Genomic DNA, 24,322 nt, shown 5'->3' with positions numbered 1-24,322 from the left:
TTAATAAGCCTTAGCACATTAGAGGGTTTTGCAATGGTGTAGTAATTATGAGGCCCCAGACTATATTTTAGTTCTTGCGGAACACTGGTGGTCCACAGACCACAGATTAGGAACCACTGCCTTAAATAATCATATAATTTTATTGTCACTAATTGTTACGGATGCCTTCCTTGTCAAGCTCCTGCTCCAGATGTATTTCAAGAATTCTTTATTGCTGTTCTTGATGCTATATGATACTTGATTGTTGTTATAAGTATTAATATTATAATAATAAAACTTTATTTGTATACTGCTCTATCTCCCCAAGGGGGACTCAGGGACAGTGTAGTGGATTCAACCTATCCCACCTTAGCCATTAAGTGATCCTGTATTTGTTTTATTTTCCATTATGTTGTAAAAGGTTTTACATTTTTCAAAAAAAAAGAGAAAAGGATATACTTATACAAAAATGTAGTATTCCGTGATTTTTCATTTACATATCACTAAAAAGGTACCTATGTAAGAATTCCAGTTTAAAATAAGGCAGAACAATTGACTCCTCCCCCAACCCTTTTCCCCAACCAGAATTTTGTCCAAAATATACACACGGGCTTTTAAAATGGCCATTCATTAAAAGTTTTTATATTTCTTTATTGTAACTGAAAAACTGTACATAAAAGGAGCTGTAAAGTTACATTTGTCAAAACCAATGTAAGAAATATTTTCTCTGCCCAACTTAAAGGGAGTGCAACATTTTACATTTCATAAAGTGACAAAAAGTAAACTATAATGAATAGAATTTTGGTTTGTATCAACAGTACAAAGTCAAGTTGGATTTTTAATAGTATGGCAAAAAAGGAAAACCCCTTTCAAATGAAAAATCATATAGTTTTATTTCTAATCTTTAAAAAAATATAAATGAATTTAGAAGAGAATCACAGTATACGGGCTCTAAACGTTTTAAACCATTACAATGTACATAAAAATAGACACAGATTCCTTGGAAACTTTAATTCTTTGATTAAGCAGCAAGCATATCACTCTTCCAGGCAAAAAACACTGCTTAACACAACCCCCTACCCAAAACAGGACGTGCAAGCTGTATGCACATAATTTGGAAAGCACACAATTTTTTTTAAAAGGACAACATTTTGCTATGTACATATTCAGTACTACAAATGCTAAACATTTCGTTACTTTGTGGCATAGCGTATGTAAAGCAATATTACACTACATACCTATCTCACCCAAAAACACAACTGCCCAGTTACGGTTTGATAGTCTAAAATTGCCATCTGCATGGCAGCACCCAACCTTCTGTATACGGAAGTTCTAGCGACAAGAGACAAGACAAAAAGTTAGCAAAAAAGGACAATACAGTCACTGGGAGACCTGATCTACATACTTAAATACTGAAAATGCATCGTTAATAGTTTGGTATTTAAAGAGTTATGCCAAAATGTACAAACAGGTTTGAGAGAATGGATAAATTCAGAGGGTTAATGCTGACCTTAGAACCAAAGTTCTAACGTCATAAAGTACCAAGAATTCTGGCAAATGACAGCATTGCATTTCTTCCTGTGAAAAGCCAGTATTGAAAATCAAATATCATGACTAGAGAGAGAGTACAAAGGGACATTGTATGTAATATACTACAAACTAAAGGAAGACCTATTGAAATAAGATTTCTTTTTTAAATTAAAAATTGAAAGTCAATGGCTAATTCCATTTAATGGCTAAGTCTAAAAGTTGTGACACTCAAAACTGTGAAATGCAGTACATAAAAGGTTGGTACAACTTTGCTGCACATGAAATCACCTTAAACTTTGAATGTTAAAACACCACTACTCTGTAGAAAGTGGAGAAGTCAGTTGGGCACTAAAGGAGAAATGCACATGTTTTCATGGAGGCAGAAGGCTTCAATAGCTTTGCATTTCTCACTCAAAATGAAGCTAAGCAACCTAATGCTGAGATGCAATTGTTTCCTGATTGAAGTAAAGCATGATTTGGTATCTGTTTTATAATACCAAATAAAAAAGGGGAAATAGGGGATGCTCTGGCAAGGAAAACCAAAAACGGCCTAAGACAGCCTGAGAATGAAACAATGCCATTCTTAACATTTGACTGTTTCCACAATGATGTTGCAGCTGCAGAATTAAGCAGGCCATTCCTTGCTAATCCTTATTGCCAGATATTAGATAATAGAATAAAATTTCAGATAAAAAGTTATACTACAAAGATTATTTTTAAAAGACGGCAATTTCTTTGTTGGACATAAAAGCAATGATGCTGGCTCATCCATTGCTTAACATAGATCTTGCACTGGCAAATCATGCTTCCAGTATCAGAAGACAAGAAATATAGGTTTAAGCTATTTTGTACCATAGTTTTGCAAATCTTCCATGAGACGTTTCCTACAGGTATACTGAAGGAAAACAATTTATAAAGAAATCTAGAAAATACGAGCCTAAAAATGTATGATTAGATCATCTGTCAAAATCTGAATGGCAGGTTTGTAATGCTTGTGCTCCTAACATAGGAAAATGTAAAAATAATTTCCCCAATATATCAGGTTTACACAGCCCACTTCAAAACTGAAGTTGAAACTCTTACCCTCTCCAGATGGTTGGTTTCCATGTAGCTGAATAGAAATAATTTTATAAAATAAATAAGAGTAAAAATCAGTTGAAGTCTTAGTGCATGGAGCCTTTTCTTTTCTAAAGACATTAGCTGTGCCAAAAAGGCTGACATCGTAGACATGGTTTTGCTGTAACAATCTACTGCATGAAGTTTCTTTCATACAGATGGCCATTCATTAATTTCTCTTTTGCGTAAGACTGCTCTTTTGCGTAAGACTGGCTTAAATACTATGAAAAGGCTTTCTTTCCCTCCCCTCCCTACTTCAGGAAAAATAGACACTGATACCATTTTGCTGTCTGCCATAGTTCCTGCCTTACGTCTTTAGTGCAGAGGTGACTGTGATTCTGTCTGGATTCCAATAAGCGATGGTGGCTGTGGGCCACCGGTGGAAGATAATGCTGGTCTTGGGTTTAGACGAGGAGGCATGGAATTAGCTGGGCGGATAAGCGGCGGAGGGGGTTGGTTGAGGGTTGGCCGTGGCTGAATAAACCGAGCCTGTTGCTGAAGTGGCGGAGGCTGACGATGGAGAGCTGGAGCTGCTGGGAGGGTGGGACGAAGTAACGGAGGAGGCTGGTTCAATGTGGTTGCAGGGGTTGCTGGTGTTGGAGCAGGTGGCTGGACAGGCGGAGAAGGCCCTAGGCACTGAGGGGTTGGTGGAACCGGAGCCTATAAATGAAAGTGATACAGATATGTAAAAGCAGCCACCCTGTTGCTTCATACAGTTTGGGCTGTCACCCAGAATGAAGGAAATACAGTTAGTTTATCCACACTGGAGGCCATGATACCCTTCCTTGAAAGTAAACATTTCTAGCAGCTTAATAACAAAAGAAAAATATCAAGTACTTTAAAAAGAAAAGTAAATAAAGTTTTTTTAAAAAAATCAGCATTGCTTAGTGGTTTTTTTGTCATTTTTTTTCTTTCACAAACTGTGGTAAGAGAAAGGGGCAGCCCAGTTCTCTAAACTTTCTGTTACCACAAGCCCCATTGAATGAATGGTGCACGGTCAGTAGGTGACTCTAAGTACCAAGATATTACAAGCTTCCTCAGCTGGTGGCTCAGCATTCCACTTCAAGTTAAATATTACATTTTACGATATGAAGTTTAATGCCATTCCTGAACTCATGCTTACTAAAGATCAGGTACATAAAAACACACCTCATCTTCTTCATCAGTGCTCTTTCCTGATGGCACATTAGTATTTTTTGTGTCCTCCCCTAAAGCAGAGGCATCACCATTAGAAGCCAGGGTTCCTTGTTCTGCTTCCCATTCCTGCAATACCTCCTCTAAGTTAAACCGACGCCTGTAGTTTACAAAGAAGTTCTTCACTTGACCAACAGTCTTGTTGCCAATTACATCAGCAATAGCTTGAAAATCTTTACCATATTTGCGGACACCTAAAAAGGCAAAGCAAATACACCTATGAAGGTTCAGGTCAATAGCAGAAATTTGTATGATGCATATATGCAGAGATGCCCCTGTGGCTAATCCACCCAAGAGTTTACAGAATAATCAACTACTTGGCACTATGATCAAATGGTGCCTGAACAAACAGAATAAAATATCAACAGAAACTTTAAAGTCAAATTCTAGCTATGAATGCATGGGTAACAATAGTTTCAGCTCCTTGAAATCCGCATGCTGTTTCCAAACAAAAATGGATTTTTACAGGAAATGCAAAATAATTAGACATTTTTATCCCTCTTATGGATTCCTATTTACTTTTGTTTCTCTTTTAGAAGAACACTCAGGATATTATTGTTGAGCTCCAAATTCTACAGATTTAAGTTTTGTTCAAGAGTGTATATGCTTACTGAACACGTTAACAAAACAGTAATGTTCTGCTGGAATGGATAAAGGATGTATGAACAATTAAAGAAATCAGAATCCAGAATTCCCACAAAATACCCAAACTATAAAGTTCTCCCATGAATTCAACAAGACATATTGCCCAAACAGTTGTGAAACTGGACCACAAAATAAACATTTAAATAATTACTCTCCCACTCCTTTCATCTTCAGCAATCCTGATCTAATTATTTTATTTATGTATTTATTTATTTATAATTCAAGCTAAGAAATTCTCCTTTCCTTATCTATTTTCCAGATGAACACTGATTTTGAGGAATTCAGTTGATTTCCCATATCTCTACATTCTGGTCAACCGTGTCTTATGAACTATTAATCTTTTGAGGAATATATAGAAAAATAAAAGTTGGGAACATACCTTGTTGAAGTAATCAGTCTATTTTAGTATGTAAGTCCGTCTGTCTCTGTGTTGTGAAATGTTATAATTTGTAAACTAAAAAAAGATTGTTTGCACCAGCATTGAATTAGGATTAAGTCACAAAGTGATTTTTGCCCTCCTTAATCATCTTGCTCAAGATGTGTTAAGTTTTCTAATTACTCCTACACCCATCTAGCTCTATCCTGTTCAAATAACTATTACAAACTTTGTGTGTAGTTGCTTTTGAAGTCTGTTTAGGCAATTCAGTTGGCCAAAGGAGCTGGAGCCAGGTTAACCATGGCTGGTTACATGCAACATACGAGTTCCTCTGTGTCTCACTTCTCTCTCTATTTGTGTCTTCTTTTTCTCACCTTTCCTTCTGGTCGGGACATACAAAACCTTAATATTGTGCAATTGACTGAATTTGCCACTGTGCCTGCTGATTGTCCTATTATACAATGAGGAATGCACAGTGGCCATTTTTGCAATCTCAGTGAACAAAGTAGTAACACTGGCACTAGCAAATATTACATATGTGTTGTTGAAGGCTTTCATGACCGGAATCACTGGGACTGTAAGATATTTTCTGCGACAGCCCATTTTATTCCCATTCATATGCACAAACATACACACTTCCAGTTTTTACTTTTATCACTGAAGGATTTGATTAAAAATATTCTCTCTAGGACTCTCGGTCCTCCACTGGGACTCTAGGGTTAGCTTCCTCCTGTCAAGCTGAAGGATGTAAAAAATTCTAGGGAGAAGACCTCTATAGCATTCAGTGGATGTTGACAATACAGCCATGCTGGAAGACACACAAATTCCTATAGAGGTGTTCTGTCAGTGGAAAAAATATTAACAAATTTCTTTATTCAAATTTCTTTATGCCCTTAACTCCAGAGAATGTGGAGTGCAGACTGTATTTTTAGAGATGATTCCTATGTTTGTATTTTTCCCTCTGGTATGCCTATCCATTGGTATTAATTATTTTTATAAATCACAGAGTAGACAGCATTCTTTGCATTGCTCTTTGAAAGTTGTCATGTTATGATCTAGATATAATGTTCTTCTAAACCAGTGGTTCTCGACCTGTGGGTCCCCAAACGTTTTGGCCTTCAACTCCCAGAAATCCTAACAGCTGGTAAACTGGCTGGGATTTCTAGGCCAAAACACCTGAGGACCCACAGGTTGAGAACCACTGTTCTAAACAGAAAAGATGGCAACATATCAATTCTTTAAGTATTATTTAGCTTTTTAAAACACTCTAGCTAGGAAAAAATAAAAATGCTAATGTACCTTGAACTGCAAGAAGCTGTTCTTCTGTTGTCCAACGAGCATTGATTTTTTGATTTGACTATTAAGAAAGACAGATAGACAAAAAGAAAAGATCAACCTTTCTGAGAACTACAATAGAAAATTTAAGCCAAAACCACCAAGTTTCAATTCTAATTAGAATTTGTATTGTATAACACAGCAGCTTTCTTTTCAAAAGGAACTGGTGAGAGATATTAGTCAGGAACAGAAATAGATTATAATGAGTACATTATTGATGCAAAAATATAAGATTGTCTTCATTGGAAATAAAGATTGATGCTAAAGCTTCAGTGGAGACCCCTTTTCTCCATGATAACTCTTACAGGAGGCAATTTCCCTTCTGAGGGGTAGACTTCCTCTCACTACCTGTTGTCTCATCCCAATTTGTAACTAGGAGTCATATGTAGGTTGGATGTTTGCAACTTGGGGACTGACTGTATTTCAATACTGAAAAGAATTAGCTTCTCTCACAGGGACTGGCATGCATACTTGGAATTTTAATGTGGAGTTAATCACTGCAATCACAAGCAAGAGAATGAATGGAAGTAATCCTTTCCAAAGGTCTAAAATTAATCTTGTTATACGTCATGTCTAGATTACTTGCCTTCTTATGAAAGTGACTAAATTTTGCTTTGGCATTCCTCACATCATTTATTTATTTGTTATTAATTAATCAATTTCATTTGTATACTGCTTTACTCTACCCCAAGGGGGACTCAAAGTGGCCCACAACAAGTAAAAGGCAAAAGTCAATGCCTCACAAAGTATAAAACACAATAAATAGCTAAACTATTTATGCCCAATATTGTTAATTGAGGCTACAAAGTATAAAAGCAATATATTTAAACTTCAAATAGCATATATTCTGGTCCTGGTAAAATTCATATTAACTTTAATATTGCTGAAAGACACTACAGGTTAGAATAACTTTGGAATGTATTACAATGTCATGATAAACAGTAGGCAACTTTGCTTCCACCACACAGAAAGCTTCTAAAAATTCACCTGCATTTCCCATTTACTTACCTCAAGAGGTTTGAATTCTTCTATCCCACCTTCAATTTTCTGCTTAAGTGCACTATTAACTTGTTTAGCATTCTGAACCTTGAACAAGAAACAAGAAATTAGGAATAAAAATTAGCTTTAAAAATGATATATATTAAGTGACTGGCTGGTAAGACAAACCAAACTCTCTGAGGTGAGAGAACACTTCTGAAGAGATCAACTCTGCCTGTGCAAGTCGAATATCCATCTGCTTCCACAGACTATGCACAAGAAAAGGTTGTCTGTAACTATGGCTCTATGAGTCATCACTGTGAAGTCTGACAGTCATTCTGCACCTCTGGAAGCTTCTAGAGTTGCATTTTGACACTCCCCCACCTGCCCCTTCATTCACACATATTTAATCCAAGCATTCCCACTGAAACTCGGTTCTACGTCTGCATGCATGGAGAAGAGATAGCATGAGGGGAGGGCATAGGGCCCATTTGGTACCAGAACCAATAGCACTTATTTGTCCTTCAAGGAGGCTTGAAGAGGGGTCAAAGTGGTCTGGTTCACCAAGTAATTTGGCTGTGACTCCATGGCCAAAGATGGGTATAAGCAGATAACTTATGAAACCATATTAAGTGGGCCAGTCTGGAAGGTAATTTCCCAAGAGCCTTAAGATAGGAAGTCCTGTTATGCCTCACATACGGTGCAAAAGTCTTGCAAAAGGGCACAAATTAACTGTGTTGTCTACAACTGAGCAGAGGAGGCAATACACTGATGGTCAGAAAGTGGGATCTTCGCGCCACAGTTTAGACACATCTCAAAGAAAGGTCTTTGGGGCCACAAGCCCTCAGAATTGAAAGAATGAATCCATGAATACCAAATGACAAAACACTGAAGCTTCCTAACGATAAGACACATGGCTTATACATATGTGACCTAGTGTGCAGGGTTACTGTCAATATGCAGGTGCAGAAGCTTCCAAACTTCAGAAGGCCTGCTATGTGTAAATCACAGAGACTACAAAGAAGAAATATAATTACTAGCACCTTGGCAAACGCTTACAAGAGATTTAGTGATTTGGGTTGGAAGGTGGAGGCAAAATTTTCATATACTTATCCAGAGGCAGGCAGCTTTTGCAAGTCTGGGGTGGCATTCCCATCCTAAACCTAAAAGCAGGATCACTGTAATACTAACTTTTGACTTGCAAATTGGCATTGCAGCAGTGAGATAAGGAGCACTTTCTCTTGAACTATGCTGTTTCTTCTTTTAAAGATGATGTGAAATCCACGCATACCTTGTTTACAAATAGATTCATGTTCAGAGAAGTGTAAATCTACTTGGAAACAAACGGCATGGAAAAAGCATGCCCTACTTAAAAACAAGACAATGTTTTTAAAATGAGAGTGCTGTTTTTCTTGTCACTGTGTCTGGGCAATGGCAATGGAAGACACTTAGAGATTCAGGAGACCAGAGGACTGTATGCAAACCATGTATCCTGCAAAACTGAAAATCTGGGCCACTTGTCTTAGCTAGGAAAGGTATTTTGGACACTAACCATCTCTTCTGTGAATTTGGTCATTACTGGCTATGGAATTAGAACCTCTACCTCCATCTTAGTGCCTTGTGATTTTTAGCATGCCTGTGCTATTTTGATTAGTAACTGCAATAGATCTGGAAATTACAAATAAATAACTAGCTGCCTTGAGTCCTTATGGGGAGGAAGGCAGGATAGGAATAAAGTAAATAAATAAATAACTGCTACAGGGCTGAAATTATAAATGTAATGGTAAAACTTCAGAAATAGAACTAGTACTCAGGGCTGCCTCCCAATCTCACGATAAAATTGTATGTGTTAACTATATTGTAAATGCTCTCTTCCTATTAATTCCAAGGGACTGTCAAAAACAATCAAAAGCTAGAATTCAACAAAAAAAGCTTTAAAACAACACGGAGATACATTCATTCCTATTTCAAAACGGGTACTAATATAAATCTAGAAACTCTCAGGAAAACCTTGCTAAGTTCTCAGCTTACACCATTCCAGAAGTGCTTTAGGACTGTTTTTGTTACTTTTAGTAACAAGGATTGCACACATTAGCCAAAGTTTAACCTACAATCACACTTTAATGGAATTGTTTCAGCTTATCCATATTACTGAACAAAGCACACAGAAATAGCCAGAAATCTAAAAACAGGTAAGAAAAAAAACACCTGATTGAAATACCTGACGCTTCAGCGATATTAATTCCATATCCAACTGCCTAAGAAGTGTATTTGCTGCATTGGGGCTACAAGAAACTGCTACTACGTCTTCTTGCGTTAAGTACATGCCTTTGGGAGGACGACATTTAGAACGCTGGGAGTGATGACGATGTTGTAAACTCTGATATTCTCTTCTGCCCAATCCGATTTTGCTAGTTTGAACAGGTTGTTCATTAGTTCCCTAAAGTGTTCAAAATTTTAAAAAAATTAAACACCAGAGATGTAAATAAATTCAATAAAAGGGGTATTAGTTCTTGCAGCTCAAAAAGAAACATTAGAATTTAGTATGAATTTAGCTTAAATCTTAAAGTTGTACACTAACCTTCTACATCTGTGTTCAGAGTCCCTCTTAATGTATGTGTCAGATGGGGTTAAGGTGGGATTGGCCTAAGCTAAATATAACAAACCTATAGAACCTCAGATGTTATTGGGACTACAATTTTAGTCAAATTTCAACCTGACAAGCAGTGAGAGCGATTACTCTCACTTTTTGTGAGGTTGAAAGTAATTTATAAACCTCTGGAGAACTGCAGGTTTCTCATATCTCAGCTAGGCAGTGAAGTCAGACAGTTCTAACGACTGGGAGTGGCTACTGACACATCAAAAAAGAACATGACTATTCTTCTGCTAGATTTTTCTCATAAGCAAAGACAACTGGGAGTTAAAATACACAAGACATTAAAATGTAGTATGCTTCTAAGCTTTTCTTTTTAAAAAATCAGTACATACTTAGGAACCTTATCTGCACTGTGCTCAGATAGTTTATGCAGAGGTTAAAACACACCATGTAGTTTACCTCTGAAAAATCTAAGTAGAAACAAAGATGGATAAGGAATTCCTGGCAAAAATCTTAGAAACAAGAAAGATGGCTTGATAGTACTCCAAGTTTCCTTAGTTCTTCCAAGTTCCAACCTCATAATTTCCCCCATTAACCTCCATCACTGCAACCAAAGAGTAGGCAAATGCAAAATTTCTAGGGGACAGTTTTCTGATCTTAGGACCCCATGAAGGGCAGCCAAAAACTCCAAGCAAAATTAACAGTACCAATGAAGGAGTGATCATTACTTTTTTAAAAATGTGTTCTGAAAAAGGTAAACAGTACAGGGAGTCTCTGCATCAGGAAAGGTAATTTATCCAGTTCCATTTTTGGCTAGAAAAGGGGCAGTCTGGAGATGAGTGGGTCAACGACTGGGGGGAAAAAGCAAATAATGTGGGTAGTTTATTTTAAGTGTTCATTACCTCTTTTTTTGTTTCCTTCTTGGGGTCATAATCACTATCATTTCCATCCATTGGATGTGATTCTTCCACATCATCATCACTGAAGACAGAAATAGATTAGTGAGCTTTCCTCACTTTTAATGCTTGACTGCAAAAGTAACTATTGCCTTTTTTGTATATTTTTCATACTAACAACTCACAACTAATATGCAACTAGCAAAAAGAGAAACAGACTCTTACAAAATCAACCCATTTAATGATTTTTTAAACATTAATTCAAGAAACATTAGAATTCTATATATGAATAGTATGGGTATCAAATTTAATTGCAAATAAAAGAAATGACAACATACCCATATTCAAGATGTATTCAAACATTGCCTTTAATAAATATTTATTTTAATTAACTAATCCCCCCCCCCCAAGCCAGTCCACTTAAAAAAATCTTTTTTTGGTGAGATCTTGTGAGTTTGAGGAGTTTCTAGAGGAATTCCCAAAGGCCGCACTTAGGGCTCCCATAGGTTGCATGCCGGTTGAGACCTTTAATTATTAGCCTTGACTCATTCCCAGACTAATCCAATAAACATGATAGGGGATGGCTATTTGCCTCTACACAATCATATTCAGCAAAAGGGTTTAGGGAAAAGAACAAGAACTTCTGCCATCCAAATTCTTTAATTGCAGCTTTTTTGTTTCTACACTATGAGCCTGGAATGAGAAGAGGTTCAGAAGTCCCAATTCGATTAAAAAGGGTAGTAATAGCTTGGAAACAGAAATATTGGTCATCATATTCCACCACTATAAATAGAGGCAACTGTGCATAAACATACTGTGGAGAAGCTGTCAACCACTATGTATGGGTGTATTCAAATAAGCTATAATGTGAATCACCTTGAAATATTTCTACACATATGTTTTTTATGTTGTCGAAGACTATCATGGCCAGAATCACTGGGTTGCTGTGAGTTTTCCAGGTTGTATGGCCATGTTGCTGAAGCATTTTCTTCTAATGTTTTGCCCACATCTATGGCAGGCATCCTCAGAAGTTGTGAGGTTACCATGTACATTCCACAGATATATAAACCCATTTCTTAGTTTCCAACAGACATCACAACCTCTGGGGATTCCTGCCACAGATGTGGATGAAACGTCAGGAGAGAATGCTTCTGGAACATGGTCATACAGCCCGGAAAACTCACAGCAACCCAGAAGTTTTTTTCCCCTGAGCCAACAGGACATCATTATGATAACACTAGTTATAACATTTCAAAGATTCCTCCCCTTTCTTCAGAAGTCCAGAATCTTCAGTCCATCTATTTTGTACAGTTAATGTAGTGTGTTTTTATGTGTATGTTTCGTGAGAGATAGAGACAGAGATTCCTTCAGTTTCTACATGCTGTATCTGGAGAGTCTTTGTGTGTGTGAGAGTGTGTGCATACTGTTATCAATAGGAAAAGCTTACAAAATTGACTGTTTCTATAATTTTGCTAAATCTAACTGATGAAGTGTAAGGCTTCTTTCTAATGTACCAACAATCTGCTACTAATCTAGAAGTAGCAGGAATCTAACAACACAGAATAATAATCAGAGCAAAAGAAAAAGTAAACAGACACAGGAGTTTCTATGTATCCACAAACCAGTATTTTAAAGAAGATACAGTGTTTCTTACCTGTCACCTTGATTATTTCTATTAGCCAATTTCCTAGCCTGGCGGTCCATTAAACTTGTCCTAGAACGGGTTTTCTTCCAGGAGTAGTAATATTTTACTAGGCTGGCAATAGTCTTGTCTGGAAGCTAAAGCATTCCAAAACAATATGTAGACACTGGTTATAAATTCTATGAATGAAATATGGTAGAACTTTAGTATTTTCTCAGTTTATAATGAAGTGTATCAAAGATTTAGTCTCCTAGAACAAGACCATAAAGGCTTCTTTTAAAAAAACTGGAGCCCTAACTTAAAAAAAAATAGAACAATATTGCAAAGCTTTAAAAAAGATCAGAAAAAATACAAAGCCACCTGGAATCTCACTTTTGAGGGAAAGGTGGCATATAAACAAAGTGACTGGCTGATCTGAAATTAAAATGTGTTCAAATTATATTAATCGTGCCCTTTCTAGTACAAATAAAAGTTATTTTAGAACATACAAAATTCATTTTAAAAGCATTACTGTTGTCAGAATTTATTTCAAATTATAAATGCTTTTTCCAATAAATAAACAAAAATGCACATACCAAGGAGCACAAGAATAGGAAAATAGGGGAGGACAAAATTATCGAAGATACAAAACCAAACTTTATAATATCTGTTTCAGACACAGCTATTACATCACTCAAAAGAATAACACAGTGAAGTAATTTCATTATTCAAAATAGATTAAAAATGCTGCTCCTATAAAAATAGAGTGAATAGGAAGATGCACATCATACCAAAAACACCTCTTTAGTGAGGGATGGAGTTTGAACACTTTCTCTTGCTTCTTTTTATTGCTGAGTCTCCTAAAGCTGTTTCCCACATGTGTACATGCAAAGTGTTAATGAAGAAGCAAAACTTTCATGTTAGCGCTATAGGAGTAGAAATAATGTTACTGCAACACACCTGTCTACTTAGTGATTAGCTGAAGCAAAGCAACAGTAATACAAATATTTTGTTACCATTTGTTGGATTCTGTGAAAGCTTTTCCCATGGAAACTGAAGGCTTGTTCAAAAAGGACTTTATCTTCAACTGTCCACTCATCCGGAAAAGGGGTAAAATTTGGGAGATCTGCAAGGGACTTCTCAATGTTGTGCTTATGCCAGAATAACATACCAAGTGCCTTAAATAGTTTAAAAAGAATATCACATTTTTATTGTGATACACCTTATAAGGTTATTACAGTTCTATATACACTGGAAGATGCACAGTTACAGTACATATATTTCTCAAAAGCAACTATCGTTTAGGCCATTTTTCCATTATATTTACATTGCACTCACTTTATATTTACCACCCCTCATAATGTTATTATTAACATCATTCAAAATAAGATATTGCCCTATTTTACTATCTCCATCCAAAGACTCAATCGCTTCTCTTTAGGAAACATTACCAGCAGGATGTTGATTAGTGTAGGCATTAGCACTAGACAGGGAAAAAAATCCATGTGAAAATAACTGTACTGGTTCCCACACTGTCTTCTACATGAAATTCAAAGAGCTGATTTAGATATATAAAATCCAAAACGATCTGGGGCTGAAGTAACCTAGGACAACTTATTATTGTATCAAGCTCCTCACCCAAATTTCTATAACTTCTTCAGCTGCTTCTGGAATAAGTCAGATGCCACTTGATGCCCTTAATCTTGAATTCTGCCTATAAAACAGGCCAATTAGAATCATAGAATCATAGAGTTGGAAGAGACCACGTGGGCCATCCAGTCCAAACCCCTGTCAAGGAGCAGGAAAATTGCCTTCAAAGCACCCCGGACAAATGGCCATCCAGTCTTTGCTTAAGAGCCTTCAAAGAAGGAACCCCCACCACATGTCGGGGCACATTTCCACTGCTGAACAGCTCTCACAGTCAGGAAATTCTTCTTCATGTTCCGGTGGAATCTCCTTTCCTGTAGTTTGAAGCCATTGTTTCAAGCCTAGTCTCTGGGGCAGAAGAAAACAAGCTTGCTCCTTCCTCCCTAAAACTCCCCCTCACATATTTATACATGGCCATCATGTCTCCTGTCAGTTTTCCCTTCTTCAGGCTAAATAGGCTCAACTCTTTTAAGTTGATCCAGATGGGGCTTGTTCTCCAGACCCTTGATCATTTTAGTTGCCCTCCTCTGGACACCTTCCAGCTTGTCAACATCTCCCTTCAATTGTGGAGCCCAGAATTGGACACAGTATTCCAGGTGTGGCCTGACCAAGGCAGAATAGAGAGTTAACATTAATTCCCTGGATCTAAACACTATACTCCTATTTATGCAGGCCAAAATCCCATTGGCTTTTTAGCCGCCACATCACATTTATTTATTTATTTATTTATATTATTCAAACTTATATGCCGCCACTCCCCTGGGGCTCAGAGCGGCTTACATTGTTGGCTCATGTTTAACTTGTTGTCCATGAGGACTCCAAGATCTTTTTCACACATACTGCTCTCGAGCCAGGCGTCCCTCATTCTGTATCTTTGCATTTCATTTTTTCTGCCTAAGTAGAGTATCTTGCATTTGTCCCTGTTGAACTTCATTTTGTTACTCTTGCCCCATCTCTCTAATCTGTTAAGTTTGCTTTGAATTCTGCTCCTGTTCTCTGGAGTATTGGCTATCCCTCCCAATTTGGTGTCGTCTGCAAACTTGATGATCATGCCTTCTAACCCTTCATCTAAGTCATTAATAAATATGTTGAACAGGACCAGTCCCAGGATGGGACCCTGCGGCACTCCACTCATCACTTCTTTCCAGGATGAAGAGGAAGCACTGGTGAGCACGCTTTATTAACCAATTACAGATCCACTTCACCGTAGTTTTGCCTCGCCGATATTTGACTAGCTTGTTTGCCAGAAGGTCATGGGGGACCTTGTCAAAGTCCTTACTGAAATCCAGATACACTACATCCATGGCATTCCCTACATCTACTCAGCTTGTAACTCTATTGAAAAAAGAGATCAGATTAGTCTGGCATTACTTGTTTTTGATAAATCTGTGTTGCCTATTTGCAATGACCGTATTCCTTTCTAAGTGTTTGCAGACCACTTTCTTAATGATCTTTTCCAGAATCTTGCCTGGTATCAACGTAAGTGTTTGGGTTGTCCTTTTTTCCTCTCTTGAAGATAGGGACTACATTTGCCCTCCTCCAATCTGCTGTGGCTGCTCCTGTTCTAAGAAGTCTCAGTTCCTCTTTCCTTACAAATACTACTCTTTTTAGGAGACTTTTAAAGATAATAGGTATTGACTTGGCTCTGTGCTTTTATCAACGAATTATTAAAATAAGTAATTCATCTAATTATTTTAATATTGATATATAATTTTACTACACTGCAGACTACTTTGGGCACCCTTTGGATAAAAAATGGTAGGATGTAAACAAGTGTTTTCTACTACTTTATTGAACTCTTACCTGTTCCACATTATAGCCATGTTTTTCTTTTGCTATTGCAATGTATTCATCCACTGTGTAACAAAAAGAATGCCAAAGTTAATGTTCCCACAGACTTATAGAAGACAACTGATTTAGGATAATTGATGCCCTTTGCCAGGCAGCACATCAATCTCATTTCACAAATAAACTACTACTGAATAATCTAAGACATCTATATTCATCTACTGTAACATATTCTGCAATGATGTAAATAATGATAACTGAAAAGAACAAAATCCTGACATTCTAAAGATCCTTGAGAAAAAAATGTTTTTGGACCAAGGTTGTTATCCTGTATAGAATTAGATTTATTAGTTCAAGTGAAGCAACTAGATATAGTGGCACTAAATGCATGCCAAAACTTGTACACAGGGGCCTTGGGCCCAGAGAATTAAAAAACATGGGAAGTACTGTAAATTATTTAAAAACAGACAGACAGCTAGATCTTTACTAGTAACTTTTCTAGATCTTTTCACAGCAACTTCAGGAAACACTAAGTAACTGTATAAAGCCTTAAAAAGTTATTATATATATGTATAATAATCCTGCTATCAAATGTCATATAGAAAACTAAATGAAATCCATGCACAGATTGTGGTATGCAATAATTCATTTTTGTTTGACTTTTCACAGCTCACTTATAATATGCATGTTCACATTTGAGCCAAAACCTGCAGACATAAGCAAGCATTCTGTTATGAACCACATATATATTTCACATTAATACAGGGATAGTATTAATGGCATGGCAGACTGCTAGGCCACACCTCCCATCATGTCCATGATAGCTCGAGCTGATGGAATTAAGAGAGCAACACATTGTCTAGCTCAAGTATTTTGTATGCAATAACTCTTAATATGTAACTAAGTTATCATAGACAGCAGTTTCTAGAATTTTACTTAATTCATTGTAAATAACTTACATTTGGCATCAGAAATACTATGATATGGAGACCATACAAGCATTCCTCCATTGTCTTTATCTGTGTATTTTGTAGCTCCTAGGAAAAATAATTTGTTTAATGTTTTAGAGAACTTAACTGACAGACATTAAAATAGGCACATACAGGAACAACAACATCCAGTTCGCTGATCTTTACTTTCGTGTATTAAAGCAGAATCACTCTATATCTTCTCAGACATGAAAAGTCAAGGCTGAGGCAGATTGTGTGATATTTATGATATTCAGGCATGTTCAAGTAGTACATGATTGAATATCATAAAGATCTATTTTAGCGATAATGGGTGACACTGTGAGAACAGCAGCTTTACTTTCCAATGGTAAGCAACCTTAATTCAGCTGAGCTACTCCTATGTGCTGAGGCCTCCTACTTAGAAAAAAATGCAGTTCATTCTCATCTATATCAAGAAAATGTGTCTTGAGGATCGACTCTGCTCTCATGACAGTGAAAGTATAGCACACTGAACAATCTGCATATGCTAGGGTACTAAAATAGTTACACTTCATTCCTCAGTAATAAACAAAACATGTTTTGTAATTGTGGTTAAACCTATTTAGCCCTGCAAATGTAATTAACAAGATATGCTGCAACCAGCATTTTTTTTTAATAAAAGGGACATCACTGCACAACCCTCACATCTTCATGTGAGGGTTGTGGGTACCCATAAAGCATTTATACACACACTATTCAAAACTGCATGGAGTACATGCAAATTAGGATAGGAAAAGATCTACAAATAGACAAAAGTAAGACTAGAAACCAAACATACTGTGAAAAAAATGTGATATTCTTATCTTTGTACATATTCACCTTACTTTTGGGGAGGGGGGAGAACTACCATTAGCTTTCCTCAACATTAAGAAATACGCTATTATGTGAGATATCTTCATAACATGTTTTATTTAAAGGAAAGAAATTTAACACATATTTTCCCCAAATGCAGTACAAAGAACAATTAAGAGATAGTAAATGCATATAGTGCAAATCATCCTATTATCATGAACTGAGCTGCTAATGATCATGTACTCTTGTATAAGTCTAAAAATTTTAATCATAAAAGCAATCACATCCTCACTGCAAAAGACCTGGTTCAATGAGAGTACCATCACCTTCTATGAGTAGAGTGGCAAAAGGCAAGAGATTTGTCCGTTCATGGAAGAGGAGGGCTGCATTGGTGCTCCCCTCTTCATGGAATGACACTTCACTTACCCATGTGTCATAACAAAATTCATAATTTTGGCTTGATTTTTCTGACTAATCTTATGATGAGTATACAGGCTAAATAAAAAGGGAAGATGGATAAAATAACTTAGGGTGCTAATTCAGTCCAACATGGCTAAAGCTAAGAAGTATTACAAACTTCTGTCTGCTTCAAGCACGATAGCTACTAGAATGTTTCAAGATATTACTCTGCTAATAAAAAGGGCCCATTGTGTCAAATCAAAAGATAACAGAGAAGTATCAAAATGTCTAATTTTTGGCCAGACACCAATATAGATGCCTAGATCAGATATTTGGTCAGGACAGGATATATTTGATATCTGTTGTGTGTGTGTGTCTGTGTGGATGGGGGCAGAGGTTGATACATATTAGATTGAGATCCTTTCCTTTTGATTTTGTTGACTAATAGTCAAAGGCCATCAAATCAATTATTATTTCTTCAGAGATGTTAACCACATTAGAGCAAGAAGCTCAAAACAGCAGCTCTTAAAAATTAAAGACCGGATTTTTTTTTAAGTGGTGGAAGTGGTACTGTAGATTACTTTTCAGATGGTCTGTTCTTAACAGAAAACCAGTGAAAAGTATGGTATAATGTTAATTTTTGAAATGAATACTCTTTCATGGTGCTAGAAGAATGCTAGAGAAGAAGTAATTCCTATCCAGAAGGATGCGAAACTATAAAAAATGTTGCCCTTCTTTGTAGCTATATGTTATGCACAGACTGTTTTCCCAAATAACTGTCTCTCAAGAGGTTCCAGAACATAAAGTTGGAAGAGACATTGTGGGCCATCCAGTCCAATCCCTTGCCAAGAAGCATTATGATATAGTATGTCATTCTGCATCCATTATCAATCTCGTTGATGAACTCCCTGTATAAACATGGATCATGCCGCCAAAATATTTGTGTCACTGGACAAAGGGGAAGAACATAGGTGAAGAAGCCGGACAGCTCCAGATTATCCACAAAAACACAGAAAATAAAGCTGTTGGGAGTTTGTTCATCATGATGGAACAACAGAATTTGCTCAGTGTCCCCTCTTACCAAGAGAACAATCAGGTCTACAGAGTAAAATTTAATACAGAGAGAAGGAACAGTATTTTGACTGTAATAGTTCCCTTTACTCAACAGAGAATAAGAGAGCCAATAATGCTTTCTTGTAGCCACAGCTAAAAATATGAATGTTTGGGGATAAAATTAATGTCCTGGTATGTACATACAAATCCAGACTGACAAGTAAGAGTCCAGGAATTCTATTATGTATGTACATTCACCACAGATGCATCATGAACTATACAATAAAGATCAGATAGACAAAATTTAAATGTATTGAAAAATCCTGACTATGCAAAAAAAATAAAATTAAAATTACATCCTGACTATATCCCATCCAAATTACTGTAGTTACCATACAGATGTGAGTGCATTACATTTTTACACCTTCATTTTTTCTACCTGAAATGTAAGTGCTTCCTTCTTAAATATGAGGCCTATTTCTTCCAGCTTGCCTAGAACAAATGCTTGCCCTGTAAAGCTTTAATGACTATGAATAAGCATATAAAGCAAGGAGGGGAGAAAAAGAAAATCTCACACCTTTAACCTTCACAAATGCAAGTTCCCTCTGCCCTTATAGGCACTCATGTGCAAACACTCACAGACACACATAAATCCTACTGAATATGGTACATTCACATTCCTATAATAATAACAACATGCAATAAACTATCATTTTTTAAAAAAAATCAAAAGATATTAGGATATAAATATATATATTTAAAAACAGATTTACCAGGATCAAAGTCTGGGATACGAGCTTGATAGTCTGCTCCAACCCTCATTCCTACATCTGCAATGGAAGGAAATATAAATGCATCATTAGGAGGGGAGGAATGCCTTTTCTGTCAGTACCAAAAATATGATCTTTCAACAAAATCACTATGGTGAATATGTTCTTAAAGCATCACAACCAACCAAATTTTAAAGTAATATAGCAGGCAAATCTGCTATTCTGAAAGCCTCAAACCCTTCAGTCTTTGAGTAAATATAAACAGAAAGAAACAAAGAAGAAATAAAGAAATTATTCCCCCACCCACCTCATACACACTGGAAAAACAAAATACGACTTCCCCTTCACACTCCAGGTAGCCAAAAATTTTCCAAACAGGGAACCATTATTTTGCAATGTTTTTAAATATATAAAAACAATCCGCACATTCCTAGAGAAACGGACCCTTCACTTTACCCTACTAGAACTGCACCATGTTACATGAGTACATGCACTCTGGTGCACCTCTACCAAATAAAAAAGCCAGACAGAAAAAGATAGAAAGCGCTGCACTTTCACGGACAAACCAGACAGAAAGACCTGCATGCAAACACCATTCAGGGAAATCCCTTTAGATGTGCAAAATAACAGGTTCCTTGGCAGGTGTGGGCAGTGAAGAGTGTACCATTTCCACAGTCCCAAATGTCCCTCACACAGACCCACCTTACAAACCAGGCAGCACCACAATTCAAAGGACCTCTGCAATGCTAGTAGGCACTGATGCATGGGGTCTTATGGACCATTAAATAACCAGAACCACAGGGCTGAACCTATTTTTCTCTTTACATCAGATTCCAACCAGTCTTTGAATTAAAGTCCTGGCCTATTATATGCGGTTGCCAGAACCATTAAATAATATAACCAGAATCACACTGTTTAACCTGATCTAAAAATCTTGGTCTATTATATGGAGCTGCCAGAACCATTAAAATATAACTAGAATCACAGTATTGAGCTCGATCTTCTCTTTATTTGGGAATTCAACCAACATACCAGTCTTTGCATTAAAGTCTTGGCAATCATGGGGCTGTCCTAAGTGATATCTGTCCCTACTCACAGAGCTGGACATACATTGGATTTGTTTTTCTGTCAAGGATGGGAGGAAGGTGGTGGTGTGGTGGAGCTGACCATCACTCCGTTGCCATGGACCAACCATCACCTGGTCAAGTTTAGACTTATTGTGCCCCCTAACTGCCTCAGGGGTGGAAGACCAATTAGAATGGTCTGCCCCAGGAGGCTTATGGATCCAGGAGGATTCCTGACAGCTCTTGGGTGATTTCCAAAGATTTCCCACCACCTCGGTAGGTGATCCTGTTGGTGCTCTGGTCACTCTCTGGAATAAGGAGATGACTAGGGCAACAGACATGATCACTCTGGAATGTTCCATTTCACATGGCAGAGCTATATCAACTCCTTGGTTTAACAAGGAGTTGGAAGCGATGAAGTTTGTGAAACTGAGACTAGAGCATGTATGGTGCTCATTTCGCACCAAATCAGATCGAACATTGGAAAGGTCTCTATCTAAGGGCGTATTCCATGGCAGTGGACACCGCAAAGCAATCTTCCATTGCAGATAACATTGTGTCTGCAAAGAACCGTCCAGCAGAATTTTTTTTGAGTGGTCAGAGGGTTGTAAAATCCCACCCCACAGTATCAGGCCCACCAACACCTATAGGGAAAATCCTGGGTTATAGATAATATTTTGTATGGGCCCATCAGACACCTCAAAGGCAAATCCTGGGTTATAGATATTATAATATATTGTATGGGCCCATCAGACACCTCAAAGGCAAATCCTGGGTTATAGATATTATAATATATTGTATGAGGCCCACAGACACCTCAAGGTAAATCCTGTGTTATAGATAATATAATATCAGGTCCATAGACATCTCAAAGACAAATCCTGAGTTATAGATAATATATTGCATCAGGCCCACAGACACCCCAAAGGCCAATCCTGGGTTATAGAGACTATAATATTTTGTATCAGGTCCACAGACACCTAAAGGGAAAATCTCGGGTTACAGATAATATAATATGAGGTCCATTGACACATCAAAGGCAAATCCTGGGCTATAAGTAATATATAATATATTGTATGAGGCTCACAGACACCTCAAAGGCAAATCCTGGCTTATAGATAATACAATATCAGGCCCTCAGACACCTCAAAGTCAAAACTTGGATTATAGATAATATAATAAATTGTATGAGGCCCACAGACACCTCGATGGCAAGTCCTGGGTTATAGATAATATATTGTATAAGGCCCACAGACACCTCAAAGGCAAATCCTGTGTTATAGATAACATATCAGATCCACTGACATCAAAGGTATGTCTTAAGTTATACATAATATAATATATTGTATGAGGCTGATAAACACCTCAAAGGAAAATCCTGGATTATAAATAATAATATATCAGGTCACAAACACCTTGAAGGCAAATCCCAGTTTACAGATAATATATTGTATGAGGCTCATAGACACCTCAAAGGAAAAGCCTGAGTTATAGATAATATAATATTAGGTCCACAGACACCTTGAAGGCAAATCCTGTGTTATAGATAATGTAATATATTGTATCAGGCCCATAGACACCTTGAGGGCAAATCCTGGGTTATAGATATTATAATATATTGTTTGAGGCCCACACAAACCTCAAAGGCAAATCCTGGGTTTATAATATCAGGTCCATACACAATCCTGGATTATAGATAATATAATATCAGGCCCACAGACACCTCAGAGACAAATCCTGGGTTATAGATAATATAATATCAGGTCCATACACAATCCTGGATTATAGATATTATAGTATCAGGCCGACAGACAACTCAAAGGCAAATCCTGGGTTATAGATGATATAATATCAAGTCCATACACAATCCTGGATTATAGATAATATAGTATCAGGTCCATACACAATCTTGGATTATAGATAATATAGTATCAGGCGCACAGACATCTCAAAGGTAAATCCTGGATTATAGATAATATAACATCAGGTCCACAGACACCTCAGAGGCAAATCCTGGGTTATAGGTAATGTAATATATTGTATGAGGCCCACATGCACCTCGAAGGTAAATCCATCCCGCGTTTGAGACTGACACGTGTGGCCAGGGTGCCAAAGAGCACCTCCCTTCTCCACCTGATGGATGGAGAGGTGGGCGATGCGCGCCCACGCGGGGGAGAGCCAAGCGGGGCGCGCTCCCGCCTCGCCCCTTCCCTCTTTGCCACGGCTAGGCCCAACCCGACCCTCTGAGGGAAAAGGCGGAGAGAGAGAGGGGGAGCCGCACCATGCTCGTCGCCGCTGTCCCCTCCTCCTCCTCCGCCAGTACCGCCGCCCGCTTCAGGCTCGGAGAAGTGCCCGTTGGAGCCGGGGCTGCCTGCGCCTCCTCCTCCGCCTCCTGCTGCTCCGTTCTTGGTGCCGTTGGGGCCTGCCCTGCTCTTGGCGGCCCCCAGCAGCTCGGCTCCCTTTTCCATCATGCCCGGCATGACGGCGGCTGAGGCAGGCCTCGGAGGGACGGAGGGAGGGAGGGAGGCGGCAGCGCTCTGCCGAAAGGGGGAAAGTTAAGACGGAGCCGCCATGTTGGTGCCTGTTTCCTCCGCCCCCTCCTCCTCCCCTTCCCCCGCCCCTCTCTCGCTCCGTTCCTGCCTCCTACGCTCTCCGCCCACGGGGTGGGATCCCTCCGCGCCGGCAGCGTAGCCGGATCTAGCTTCCTCGCGCTCGCGCTCGCGAGTGGTGTCAGTAAAGAAAAGAGTCCGCGGCAACGGCGGAGGAGGACTACGCAGACTGGCGGTGTAATTGGACGAGGCCTGTGGTTATTTAAGCCCCTGTTGCAACGGAAAGAGGCATTGGTGATATTGGTCTCTCAAAGAGTCATAGAATCAAAGAGTTGGAAGAGACTTCCTGGGCCATCCAGTCCAACCCCCTGCCAAGAAGCAGGAATATTGCATTCAAATCACCCCTGACAGGTGGCCATCCAGCCTCTGTTTAAAAGCTTCCAAAGAAGGAGTCTCCACCACACCCCGGGGCAGAGAGTTCCACTGTTGAACGGCTCTCACAGTCAGGAAAGGAGCCCCCGGTGGCGCAGTGGGTTAAACCCCTGTGCCGGCAGGATTGAAGACCGAAAGGTTGCAGGTTCGAATCCGGGGAGAGGCGGATGAGCTCCCTCTATCAGCTCCAGCTCCTCATGCGGGGACATGAGAGAATCCTCCCACAAGGATGATAAAAACATCAAATCATCCTGGCGTCCCCTGGGCAATGTCCTTGCAGACAGCCAATTCTCTCACAACAGGAGCAACTCCTGACACGACAAAAAAACAAAACAAAACAAAAAACAAAACAGGAAGTTTTTTGTCATGTTCAGATGGAGTCTCCCTTCTTGTAGTTTGAAGCCATTGTTCCACGTTTAGTTTCCAGGGAAGGAGAAAACAAGCTTGCTCCCTCCTCCCTTTGGCTTCCTCTCACATATTTATACATGGCTATCATATCTCCTCTCAGCCTTCTCTTCTTCAGGCTAAACATGCCCAGCTCCTTAAGCCGCTCCTCATAGGGCTTGTTCTCCA

General features: G+C 38.4%; 1 protein-coding gene across 3 annotated transcripts; it reads right to left on the bottom strand.

Moving 5' to 3' along the window:
• Nucleotides 1-609: 609 nt before the first annotated feature.
• Nucleotides 610-23,392, bottom strand: RCOR3 (REST corepressor 3). Of its 3 annotated transcripts, XM_060754329.2 has the most exons (12): nt 23,050-23,392; nt 19,708-19,764; nt 16,661-16,738; nt 15,717-15,769; nt 13,283-13,444; nt 12,300-12,424; nt 10,652-10,730; nt 9,375-9,593; nt 7,184-7,261; nt 6,140-6,197; nt 3,775-4,013; nt 610-3,285 (listed from the first exon to the last, which is right to left on the bottom strand). In XM_060754329.2, exons 1-12 carry the CDS (start codon nt 23,246-23,248, stop codon nt 2,941-2,943), a joined length of 1,692 nt encoding a protein of 563 aa, XP_060610312.2. In that variant the 5' UTR covers nt 23,249-23,392; the 3' UTR covers nt 610-2,940. The 3 variants fall into 3 exon arrangements, with proteins under 3 accessions (XP_060610312.2, XP_060610313.2, XP_067319782.1); XM_060754330.2 differs by lacking the exon at nt 3,775-4,013; XM_067463681.1 differs by lacking the exons at nt 15,717-15,769; nt 16,661-16,738; nt 19,708-19,764; nt 23,050-23,392 and adding an exon at nt 13,905-13,956.
• Between the last annotated feature and the right edge of the window lie 930 nt (nt 23,393-24,322).

This window comes from Anolis sagrei, chromosome 1 (assembly GCF_037176765.1).
Source record: "Anolis sagrei isolate rAnoSag1 chromosome 1, rAnoSag1.mat, whole genome shotgun sequence".
Classification (NCBI taxonomy): domain Eukaryota; kingdom Metazoa; phylum Chordata; class Lepidosauria; order Squamata; family Dactyloidae; genus Anolis; species Anolis sagrei.
Note: the sequence above shows the minus strand (reverse complement) of the source record. Positions and strands in the feature narration are given on the sequence as shown.